Source organism: Brassica oleracea, chromosome C3 (assembly GCF_000695525.1).
Source record: "Brassica oleracea var. oleracea cultivar TO1000 chromosome C3, BOL, whole genome shotgun sequence".
Taxonomy (NCBI): Eukaryota; Viridiplantae; Streptophyta; class Magnoliopsida; order Brassicales; family Brassicaceae; genus Brassica; species Brassica oleracea.
In genome coordinates, this window is record NC_027750.1 from 48,963,476 (window position 1) to 48,975,744 (window position 12,269).

Sequence of the window (12,269 nt, forward strand, 5' to 3'; positions counted from 1 at the left end):
ATATATATATATATATATATATATATATAATATCACCAACATATATACTTAGTTACTTACTATCCACATCTTAATAGTCATGACTTGCATGCCTCTGAAAGTAGAAGTTCCACCGCTCGCACCTTCAACTGCGATAATGACTGGTTTCCGCGAAGCCGCAACATTTGAGGTTGTAACATGTTTGAACGAGATTCAGTCGACTAGATTGAAAGAACTCGCAAATGGGATGACTAAAGACGTTTTATTAGATTCGAACCAAAAGGGTTACAAGAGTGACAGAAGAGCGAGAAAGACAGCCCAGAAAGCTCAAAGCAACAAGATCAAAGAGATGACTAAAACCCTAGATCTAGCCGCTCAGTGTGTAAATCCCAAAAGTCCCTTTCTTGTTGCTTCCTCTTCCCCTTTTATAGGTCTCCTGTCTTTGATACTCTAATTTCGTACCTCTTTGGGCCTTGATGCGAGAGGACGAGTATACGGGCCTGGGCAAAGTTCCCTCCAAGCTGGGTACTTCGGATCGGCTTAGTCGACCGGCTAAAAGTACTCTAAGGTCGAGATGACGTCTTTAGCCGTCGAACCGACTAAACTAATCCAACTTGCTGGATTATGACATGTTATTCGATGGGCCTTGTGGAAGGATGTAATCCATCTCCTGCATCCTCAAATCAAGAATTGAAAACTATGGTCGATTTTTGGACCCGCAGATCTAAAGTTGAGCAAGAATCAAAATCGTTGGTTTTTGGGGCGAGATCACAATAATTAGGAAGTTAGACATAAACTAATATACGTATCACCTCCAACGTTAAACCTCAAAACAATAGTCATCTAGTCTGACAAGGTTTCTACCCGTAATGCCTCACATTTTCACATAAAAGTATCAGAACTTTGACAGAAACAGCTCCTAGGATGGCGTAATTGCCTAATATAGTTCTCATTGCACACAACAAGGACAACGTGATTAACTGAATCCAAACGAGTAACATTTAAAAAAAAAAAAAAACCCAAGGACAGCGTACAATAGTTAAATAGGCAAAATATTCACTAGATCACTCGCAAATTCAGACAAACAAGACAAATGTATATGTATTGAACAAATATTACATATTACATATATATAGATGTATATACTTATTTGTGTGCAGTGAAATGTTTTTTAACATAATTATATTGCTGTATAAGCATACCTATATCTTTTCGCCTTTTCACAATCTCTTGCACTACAACTCGGGTGAAAAGATAGACGCCTTTATCACCTAAAGGGTCTTACCGCTACAATAAACGTGTCTCTGACAGAGATCAGCTTTCTTAAGGCCTCAGCCATCGATATCCGGTCCACCGGTGATTCTTCTGAACACCTGACTCCCACCTGATACACAAGCTGGGACAAGCATTCCACCATTTCGACTCCAAGAACCGGATCATCTGCCCCACAGAGAATAGATTGGTCTGTGATATCTACTGCTCTTCGTTCCTGCAATATTGCTGATTTGGTAAAGCCATGGAGAGTTAAACCGTCCACGAATAACTCATTGGTGGGCCTTTTTCCAGTGAACATTTCCAACAGGAGGATCCCAAAGCTGTACACATCTCCCACTATCGAAGGATGACCTCCCATTCCATATTCTAAAAGTTCAATAATTAACTACAATGAGATAAAATGATATCAAGGTTTAATCTTATGTATAAACATACCTGGTGCAGCATATCCGATGGTCCCACGAACAGCCGCCGAGCTGAACTTCGTATGAAACGATTCACGATCGAATTTCAGGAGGAGACGAGCCAAACCAAAGTCACTTACATGAGCAGTTAAATCTTCATCTAGAAGAATATTGCTTGGCTTAAGATCACAGTGGGCTATTGGAGAGTGACAGTAAGTATGAAGATAAACCAGAGCCGAAGCAACATCTATAGCAATGTTGAGTCTTTCCAAAAGGGTCAGGGTTCTTCTCGATGGACCGTCAGATTCTTCCGGGTGCAGCCACATGTCCAAGTTTCCATTAGCCATGAACTCATAAACTAAAGCTCTGAAACCATTTCCTTCAGAATCCACACTCGAACAGACAGTAACCAACTTCACAAGGTTGCGATGCCTCACACCTCCTAATGCTTCACATTCTGCCATGAAGCTCTTTGCAGCTCCACGTTTGCTGAGATTCAAAACTTTTATGGCAACGATCTTGTTCTTGGACCCAAGAAATCCTTTATACACTGCCCCAAAGTTACCTGACCCAATCAAATTGCTGGAAGAGAAGCCACCGGTTATCTTGTAAAGCTCATCGTAACTTATCTTTTCATAGACCGACTTCACAGGGGAAAGAGACCGATCATTCTCATTGTTGTTACCCCTGACGTTCTTCGTCCTCTGTTTGTACCGGCATATATAAAACACAGACAGAGACAACAGCAAAAGAGATGCTATACCTGAACTGACACAAATGGCGATTATCTTTTTGACTGACGACGAATGCTTTCTTGGTAATTCTACAGAGCACGGCTCAAGCAGTAATGATGGGATGCCTCCACAGAGGTTTATGTTGCCAGCGATCGACATTGCACTGGTATTACCAAATATTCCTTCTGTTGGCACAGCTCCTTCGAAGTTGTTCATAGAGAGATTCAGATTCTGTAGCTTCGAAAAGTTTGCCAAATATTCAGGTATCGTGCCAGAGAGATTGTTCTTAGACAGATCTAGGAACCTGAGGCCAGTCAACCTTCTCATATCTGGAATGGAACCAACAAATGAATTACCTTGCAGCCAAAGATATTCTAGTGAGAGACAATTCCCCAAGGAGCTTGGAATCTGTCCTGACAGTTTGTTGTACGAAACGTCTAGACCAAGCAGAAACTTAAGGTTTCCAACGTCTTCTCTCAAAGGGCCAACCAAAGAGTTAAAAGAGACATTTAAGATGATGAGAGACGGTAGTTCCATAAGCTCATGGGGTATGCTGCCATTCAACTTATTAGTCCCCAGGTTCAGGTCTAGAAGGTAGCTGCAGCGTCCAAGACTTGAAGGGATGCTTCCTTCAAAAGTGTTGTTTATCAGATAGAGGTACGTTAGCCAAGTGATATTGCCCAAGGAAGATGGTATCTCTCCAGACAGTTGATTTGAATAGAGCAAGACTTTTCTCAATTCAGAAAGTTCTCCGAACGAGGGAGGAAGTTTGCCTGTCAGCAGATTTTCTCCCATGTCTAACGCTTGCAGGCGTACGAGATTCGCAATGCCATGAGGAATACTTCCAGATATGAAATTAATGCCAAGGGAGAGCTCGGTTAACTGGGTGGAGAGATTGGCGATGGACATAGGCAGCTGCCCGCCCAGTTTGTTCATACCAACATTCAAGTACTGCAACCGAGTGCAGTTAGCCATTGCACCAAGAAAATCAAGATCACCAGAAGAGTAGCTTCCCAGAGAGTTGTTATTAAGGCCTAGCCTTAATAAATTCCGAAGTCTCCCAAAACTCAATGGTATCTTTCCGTTGAGATGGTTAGATGGAATGTCAAGCTGTTGAAGATTTGAAATATTGGAAAGTGACTCCGGAATAGAACCGGTGAAATTATTTATCCCCATGTATAGTATTTGAAGGTTAGGAAGAAGAGAACCAAAGTCAGGTCTAAGGGAGCCGGAGAAACTGTTGCCGGTGATAGACAGGAATACTAGAGAGGACATGTTGTAAATTGGAAGAGGGAACACACCTGTAAACTTGTTCAATGCTATTCGGAAGAACACCATCTGTTTCAGTCTGGCTATGCTACCTGGGATCTCTCCATCCATTTGGTTATATATGATGTCGAGCATCTGGAGTGATGTCAGGTTTCCCAATGAGGCAGGGAACTTCCCTGTTAGATTGTTTCTACCAAGAGACAGAAGGACAAGCTTAGACAGGGAACCGAACTCTGCAGGCACGCCTTGTTCAAAATGATTTGATGATAGATCAAGGGACGAGAGGCTAGAACAGTTAGAAAGAACAACAGGGAGAGCCCCTCCAAGAAAATTATTGCTCATGTTTAAATATTGAAGCCTGAACAAGTTTCCAACCTCAAAAGGGATGGCACCACGGAAAAAGTTGTCTGCAAGATTCAGTGATCTTAGAAATGAGAGGTTACCGATAAAAGGAGAGACTATACCTGTTAGCTTCAGTCCTCCCAGGTCAACACCGGTTACTCTTCTGTGTTTGGAGCCGCACTTGACTCCAGTCCACATACATAGAGGCAGGGAGTCGTTCCACGAGTCTAACACGACTCTATTTGTTTCTGAAACATGTGCCTTGAACTCTAGCAATGCTTGTTTATCAGTCTCCTCCGTCAATCTGATTGTTTGAGCACAGAGCATATCTAAATCTTCGAATGGCACAATGACAAGGAAAGCAGAAACAAGAATCAGCCTCATGACCTTAAATGTAAAACCCATGGGGAGTATAAAAGATTTTCTCCTTTCAGAACCAGGATGATTGTTAACTGAGATTATAAGCAAAGAAAAAGCATTAGCATATGGATCCCTATGCAATTATGAGGAATATATATAGCATAAATAGCTTTCAGAAACTGGCAGATAGAGTGAGGATATTCTACATACACCATGGGCCATGGGTAGGCGGATTTTTCTCAACGCTCATTGGCTTTGACCCTCAAAGTAAAATAGAGCTATGACTTTTTCTCGGGCTAATTGGTTAACTACTTCATTTCGTCAAAGTCAACTGTCAGGCTCTGATCACATATATACTTTACAAGAGAAAACTCGATTAATTAACACTAGTAAAAACGACCAGCCTTATAAAATATAGCCGACGAATTTTTGTCAAGTTCTTACCAATGAACATCACATCAATGATTTTGCTATTCACCAACTTGCTTCTATTGTTTTCAGTAAAGACAATAAAAATCAACAGCATAATTACAGTTTATTCAAAGAAATCTTAATCACACCTATCTGATACATTAATCATATTTCATAATAGTTCATACAATGTTGTTTGTAGACTAAATCAATAAGAATTAGAACGAATAAAGCGATTTACCTCTCTAATTTGGTTAATGACAGGACCATCAAGAGTTGCATAAATCCATATGTACGGCAAGCCAGAGTCATTCGCCCATGTGGAAGACCCGAGTCCGTAAACACAGGTCACTAAAGCCACTAACAACAATGGTATATAAGAGATAGCAAAGTGCAAGTGAACCATAAACGACTTCATTCATTCCAAACAGTTAAGTAATCAACAAGTCTCGGGTGTCACACCAAACATAGAATGAGGGTAAAAGGACAAAGCAGTTTTATATAACCAACTCTCTTGTAAAGAACAACACATCTCATTATCTATCCCTTTAGCGACGGCGAGCATCCCTGCTTGAATAATCACTATCTTTCCTCGATGATGAGTCCGATTGCCGACTTGAACCTTCTCCTTCCCTGTCGTTATAATCCCTTCTAGATCTTTCCTTCGATTTCTCCATACCATGTGTTCTGGATCTCTTGTCCTCCCTTGCATAATCATTTTCAGCATCGTGTCTTGTATATTGCGAATCATCAAGACGTCCTGATCTCTTTTGTTCCCTCCTATCATAAGAATCTCTAGACCTTGGCTCCCTTTCCACTCTATCTCTTTCTCCATGACCCTTTCCTCTGTAATTCTTCCCATCCGCATCAGGTTTGAAGTCTCCTCGATGGCCACCACCCTTCTTGGGACCATTAAACTTGTCATGATCCCACTTGGCGCTTCTATCCTCTTCATGACCCCAACCAGTATTTGCAGCTCTCTGTCCATAACAAAAGAGTGAAAGAAAACAAAATGTGAATAACAAGAATGTTCTTTTATATCAAAGAATCAAAAGCATATATATCTGAGGGTGAATGTCAACTTACTTTCTCGTCGTGGGAAAACTTGCAAGAATCACCACGAGTACAGTCTCCTCTCTGAAAAGCTCTGCACACACCACGTGCCTCTCTGTTCTGCTGTCGCGTCTCTTCGTCTTCCTCCTCTCGCTTAGTGTATTTGCTACAATGGTCCACCTTGATGGTCCTCCCCAAGACCTGAGCTCCATTCAGATTATCTGCAATTTGAAAAATCAGAATGTAAGCACAATTAGAACCAGTGTACAACAAGAAAGAGAATTAATTAAAGATTTGAGTTTTTTTATTTTTTTAAAAAAAAACGAACCAACAGCGAGAATGGTACTTCTTTGATCTTCATAAGCAAGAAAAGCAAAACCCTTTGATTTTCCAGTGCCCTTGTCTCTGATAAGATTGACATCAACGACTTCACCATATCTACAAATCCCGAAGAAATACAAACTCATCAAAACCAAAACCTACGAAGATGATACTACTGAATCAGGTCTTTAGGAAGCACTTACTGTGCGAAGACGGCGAGGAGATCACCCTCGGTGAGGTCGAAGGCTAATCCGCCGGCGTAGATATAGGCGGAGTTTTTGTACTTGGAGTGCCACGAGGCCTCCTCAGAGATCCCTAGATCTGATTCCTTGGCGTTTATAGCCTGTGTCCACTTTATCTGCGTCAATGGATTCATCCTCCCTTCACGGAGAGAAACAAACCCTAAGCTAATTACAACCGAACGAGAGAGAGAGAGTTAGTTGGAAAGAGGGATTACCTGAGCGGGTCGGGTTTATAATCAACTGACCCGGTCTGGCCCCCAATTTTTTTTATCTGGGCCGAGAGGAGTCTCTATAAAGGAAGGAACATTCCCAAATTCCAATAGGTTAAATTTAAGTTAGGCAGGAGCAAGAGCACAAGGTTGCATGCGGTATGGGGGAGGAGGAGGTTGGAGACATGTTATGTGCGTTACACACAGGCCTCATACCTGAACGTAGGGGTGGGCACTTTACCCGATATCCAAAGCCGCACCCGAACCCGATCCAAAAAACCCGAACCGAAGTAGCAAAATATCCGAATAGGTATTGAATTATGAGAGATTGGATATCCGAACCCGAACGGGTAATATCCGAACCCGAATGGATATCCGAACATATGTATAATTAACCATATATTTCTAGTTTACATCTCTCATTTTATATAAAATATTTATATTGATACTACACATTCTTTAGTTCATATGATATACATAGAATTACGGAGAAAATGATTTGATACTCACTTAAAATGCATGTCAAACTTTATATTTCAAGAATTAACAAAAAGTTACATCCAAAATTTAAAAACAATAACCAAATTAATGTATTTTTTAGTTTCAAAATGTTAAGTCCAAATCTATTAACCATTCAATCTATTAAAAATAAAAAAATTAGTAAAATGAAAGTTATATTTTTAAATACAAGAAATTTGAGATATGAAAAATTTTAATTTTTTTTTCAAAATCTTAATATCCGAACCCGATCAGAAATAACTGAACCCGAACTAAAAATACTCGAACCCGACCCGAAGTACAGAAATACTTGAATGGGTTCTATATCCGAAAATCCGAAATACCCGATCCGAACCCGAACGGGTACCCGAACATCCACCCCTACCTGAACGGAACCTTGTACTACGCTGCCTCCAGGAGAGATCCAGACAATTCTATTATTATGAGTTTTGATGTTAGACATGAAAATTTCAACATGATCAAAGTGCCTAGCAGAGAGTTCTACCAATGGGTTTTAAGAATATGTGGGGTAAAACTTTGATCAACTACGGTTGGAAAGTTGGAGTGGTTGAGAATCCTGGTGACCAGGTTCGTTTTTTTTTTTTTGAATTATACACAGTTTTCCCAAAGGCTTCCCAGGCCCAAGGGACTAATCTGTGTCGCTGCGGCTCGAATGTTAAATTTCGCAGTGGCCGGGAATCGAAACCAGGTGGCGGTACTCACAGCTGTGAGCCCTTTACCACCAGAGCTACACGCCCCGGTTAGTGACCAGGTTCGTTTTAGATTGTGGGTTGTGGAAGATGCTGAGAAACAGGAATATGGTCTTTGCATACGTTTCATTTGCCTGAATACATTTTCCGGTCATTGATGCATTTTCTTGTCTGGTTCCAACCAAACTGTCTGGTTGTCCCTTTCGGCTTTTCCATTACAACTTAGACAAGAAAAGCATGAGAAATGTCACAATTGAAAAAATTAACGGGTGTGGCTGGTAACCATCATGGGAACATTATGAATAGATAGGAAAAAAATATATATATAGAAATAAAATTTTGGAAATGATGAGGAATGATGATTCTCCACGAAAAAAAGAATGAAAAGGAATGAAAGGAAAAACTATTCCTCATAAATGATGTTTTTCTTAAGAAACTTTAAGGAATGTAGTGTTCATTTTCGCTCCCTTGGTTACCATTCAAACCAAGAGAACTTTTGTGCGACTGTTTCAGATCTTTATGAAAGCTTCATGTTCTTATAAACTTTTGAAGTTAGTTTAGGACTGACTTCTTTATATATGGATTCTTTATATATGGATTCTCATACCCTTTTCAAATGTATTTTGAAATTAGCTGGTAAGTTTATTGGGTCGTGTTCTCGTTTGGTTGGGACCAATATCTTCTTAGTAGATGTGTGTCTGTCTCATCCTACTGTCTTTTACTCGCTTTTCAAATCATGTATTGTAGCTGATGGTCAAGCTAAACCGGATCAATTAATTACAAATATAACTCCCAGAGAAGATAACAGAGTGTGGATTAGTTGTGTGATTGAAAGCGCCATTCCAGAAAGAAAAGGTTTAGAGTCATGATGAATGTACACAACAGCAATAACACAGTCTGGGAAACCAAAAGCCAAATGCACATTTTAAAAAAAAACAGAAAAGCAAGTAGATATGGACTTCCCCAAGAGAATGGTTACTATATATATATATTATTACTTACTTACTACTACTCTAAAACATTATATACATTCATATAAAAGTTTACCAGAACCGGTTTTGGCTTTTATATAAAAGCTCTTCTTCCTCTTCTTATTATTCACTTGACATGGCAATCGTAAGGAGAAGAAGCAAACACTTGATCTGGAACCACTAGAGGTAGCTTCTCTATGTACACAAACAGCCTCTTTTTATTCTCCCTCTCCACCGTATGGAGGCTGACCGTATCTGATCTCTCCATCAACATCCACAAGTCTCCTGAGTTTACTCTCTTCAGACTGTCCCTGCAGAAAGGGCATGACTCTGACCTCCCATGCCTGCAACAAAAACATCTTGTTATAATGATTGAACCATGCCGAAAAGAAACTCACTCAATAAAGAATGGCCTCCTTACCAGTCACGGTAACACTTGATGCATAAATAATGTGTACAATTGGGCAGAACAACCATGCTGTTCATCTCCATACATATACCGCACTCTTCGTCTCTCTCCATGTCAATCTCGGAGAGCTTTACTCTTTCGATCTCCTCTTTGTTTCTGTACCGTACTTTGCATACCTCTTTCTGTTTGCGGTCATCGATGTCTGTGATACCTCTTTCTAATTGCAACAGCGAGGGAAATATCACAGCTGTTTCACAATAAGGGAAAACCCATAAGCATCATCAAGGGATATCAAACTAACTTGTTACACAAAAACACTTGAATAAACATTACCATAGAAATCTTTAATACTGGTTTTTCTCTCGTAAACCGACATTGTTGTCTTCCCATCCGCATAGGTCTGATGCAGTTGAAAGGATTTAATCAAACAATCAATCTAGAGAAAGAATAAAAGGAAGAGAGAACGGTAAAGAATGTACCATGTAAATGAGAACTCTGAGCAAACCGAGTGCACCGGCAAGGTGGCAATCAGTCCATTGGACGAGAAAGAGTAAAAACTGAGCTGCCGGGTTGTAAGATAGCCTCATCTGAACACGAGCTCCATCCTTCTCCCGAGGATAATCCAAAGCTCTGTTTATTTATTCAGAAAAAAACAGCGACATTATGACATAACAAACCTGACTTGATGAAAAGCACACGCGTAACAAACTTCTTAACTCAAGTATTGATCGGCTCAAACATCAGTCAGATGTAACCAAATACAAGACATAGCAGCTTTATCATAGCAACACACTAAAACAACTCGAACACATTTTCAGCTCAGACGAGGAGAGAAACTTTTAGCTCAGTTAGACTAGCATCAGAATCAAATGAGAACATCAAAAGCCAAAGACTTTGTCCAACTTCGAGGGTCAACACTCGTATTGTTTTTAAACAAGACTCCCAAAAAGAATGACTTCATTATCCAATTTCGTTGAATTACATCACTGACATGGGTTGTTAACTTCTCCTTAGTTCTTATTATACCTTTACTGTTTGGGACCAGATTAAACCCTAATTCGACTACAAAACAAGCCGTACCATCTCCGAACTCCTCTGTACGAACACAGAAGAATAATTTCAGACAAATAAAAATTGTGGTCCTAGACAAAAAAAAATCAAAGAAACAAAACCTGAAAGCTCAGCATGATAAAGATAAGATTTTTACAGCAATCAGAAAGAGAAAAAAAAAAAAAATCAAAACTTTGGATAACGAAAGCATAGAAATTAAGAGGGCTTACACAGTGTTAGCGTGTTGGATATCAGCTTCGAGAGCTTTCAGAGAATCCTTGAACGATACTCTTGCCATGGAACGTCAATTTCCAGCGAGAAGAAGAAGAGGAAGGCTAAGATCAGAAGCAAAGGAAAGTTAGAAGAGAAGATATTTCCACCCCAATTCGATGATCGATACTTTCAGAGATGAGAGAAGGAAGATGGGTTTTTTGGTAAATTTGTAATTCTAGATAACCCTCTTTTGTGCTTTCGGTTTCGATTCTCGAAGACGCTTTATCGAGAAAAGACGCGGAGTGGGTTTGGATATTGTCCGTTTTGCCCTCGTTCGGCTATGATAGTGAGAGACAAAAAAATCTAATCTTTTTAATTACGGGTATGATCCTCTGTTTTTGGCGTGACTATACGTTTTGAGTGTAATGCAATGGCGTTTTGACACGTGGAAGGATAAGGCTAAATATCTGCTGATTGATTTAAGGCTTAAAATATCGTTTGTTATCCATTTAATTATGAAAAGTCAATACCACTCGTAGTTTATACTACAATAAATAATTGCATCGCCATTACTACCAAACCGATTGGGTAAAGACAAGGAAACATAAATATATATATATATATATATATTTAACTCTGATTTATTATGATCTTACGATTATGATATAAGAAAGATTACATAGACGATTCGACAATCGACAATATTAACTGTCTTATAAAGACCTACGCCTAACTGCATCACCTAAGCCGTCCTATGAAGATCCACGCCTAACCAGATTTACTTGCACTATGTTGAAGATCCATTGTAAGTCTTTCTTCATAATTATTTAATAAATCGATCTGTCCGGGACTTGAAACCTCCAACGAGGAAACAGATTAGTACATACAAAATAATATAAAATTTTGCTATTAATTATTTCAGCAAGATATCTTGTAAAGTTCGTAATTCCATTAGATTACACTAATTTTTATGTTTTGGTTCATTTTCACCATAACTGCGTGACATTATAACATTCTCTGCGTTTTGATAATCCATGCACGGAATGAAGAAATTTAAATAGTTTATCACTTTAAATATATAGGTATTAGAAAGGTAAGTCATAGAAAAAAAATATTACATTTTATATAATAAGGGGTTTAACCGAAATTGTGTATGTCTATATAAATTAAGCTTCATTTAAAAAAAAAATTGTGTATTTGTTTTGTTAACTCGAAATATAGTTTGTGGAAGTGAATCTCTAAGAGTAAGCAAAAACTTATATAAAATAAATGATGAAGTAAAGATAAAACGAAACATTGGCAATAGAAATTGTTTTCATAAATAAATTATAAATATAAGTTAAAACAAAACATAAGCAATAGACTAATAAAATATGAAAGAAACAAAATATAAGAAAACAAAATAAATTAAAAATAGATTTATGATTTTTAGATCGTCTCCAAAAAGACACTCTATTTTGAAGTTTCCAAAAATCTATATTTGAAGTTTAAAAGTGTTTTTCTCCAAAAGTAAAACTTCAGACTTAACTTCAAAACTATTTATATTTTATCTTATGGTCCTTATATTTTTATGATTAATTTAAATTTATAAAAATTTTGTAAATAACTAAGCACATATATAAAAATATTACAACAGTATTAACTAATAAAATTTTATATTAAAATACAAATTTTAAATAGAAATAACATAATTAATATTAAATTTTAAGAAAAATATCATATTATTCCATAAAACTACTTTCATGATACATATATGATCAACTAGTATATTTCGAAGTAAAAATGACTCTCTTTATTTTTAATTTGTAGATCAAAAACT

At 38.2% G+C, this 12,269-nt stretch overlaps 3 protein-coding genes across 6 annotated transcripts; all 3 read right to left on the minus strand.

Annotated features, from left to right (window-relative positions):
* Positions 1-1,139: 1,139 nt before the first annotated feature.
* Positions 1,140-4,550, minus strand: LOC106335312 (putative receptor-like protein kinase At3g47110). 2 transcript variants are annotated; one of them, XM_013773801.1, is made up of 3 exons: positions 4,126-4,550; positions 1,690-4,068; positions 1,140-1,620 (listed from the first exon to the last, which is right to left on the minus strand). In XM_013773801.1, the coding sequence occupies exons 1-3, from the start codon at positions 4,406-4,408 to the stop codon at positions 1,247-1,249; spliced, it is 3,036 nt and encodes a 1,011-aa protein (XP_013629255.1). In that variant the 5' UTR covers positions 4,409-4,550; the 3' UTR covers positions 1,140-1,246. The 2 variants fall into 2 exon arrangements, with proteins under 2 accessions (XP_013629255.1, XP_013629254.1); XM_013773800.1 differs by having other exon boundaries at positions 1,690-4,550.
* Positions 4,551-5,172: 622 nt separating this feature from the next.
* Positions 5,173-6,769, minus strand: LOC106335313 (zinc finger CCCH domain-containing protein 42). Of its 3 annotated transcripts, XM_013773804.1 has the most exons (5): positions 6,606-6,769; positions 6,352-6,529; positions 6,156-6,265; positions 5,861-6,048; positions 5,173-5,754 (listed from the first exon to the last, which is right to left on the minus strand). In XM_013773804.1, the coding sequence occupies exons 2-5, from the start codon at positions 6,522-6,524 to the stop codon at positions 5,323-5,325; spliced, it is 903 nt and encodes a 300-aa protein (XP_013629258.1). In that variant the 5' UTR covers positions 6,525-6,529; positions 6,606-6,769; the 3' UTR covers positions 5,173-5,322. The 3 variants fall into 3 exon arrangements, with proteins under 3 accessions (XP_013629258.1, XP_013629259.1, XP_013629256.1); XM_013773805.1 differs by lacking the exon at positions 6,606-6,769 and having other exon boundaries at positions 6,174-6,265; positions 6,352-6,588; XM_013773802.1 differs by lacking the exon at positions 6,606-6,769 and having other exon boundaries at positions 6,352-6,587.
* Positions 6,770-8,632: 1,863 nt separating this feature from the next.
* On the minus strand, positions 8,633-10,711 carry LOC106335314 (E3 ubiquitin-protein ligase RNF8). Its single transcript, XM_013773806.1, has 5 exons — positions 10,468-10,711; positions 9,667-9,817; positions 9,521-9,587; positions 9,200-9,434; positions 8,633-9,122 (listed from the first exon to the last, which is right to left on the minus strand). The coding sequence occupies exons 1-5, from the start codon at positions 10,533-10,535 to the stop codon at positions 8,906-8,908; spliced, it is 738 nt and encodes a 245-aa protein (XP_013629260.1). The 5' UTR covers positions 10,536-10,711; the 3' UTR covers positions 8,633-8,905.
* Between the last annotated feature and the right edge of the window lie 1,558 nt (positions 10,712-12,269).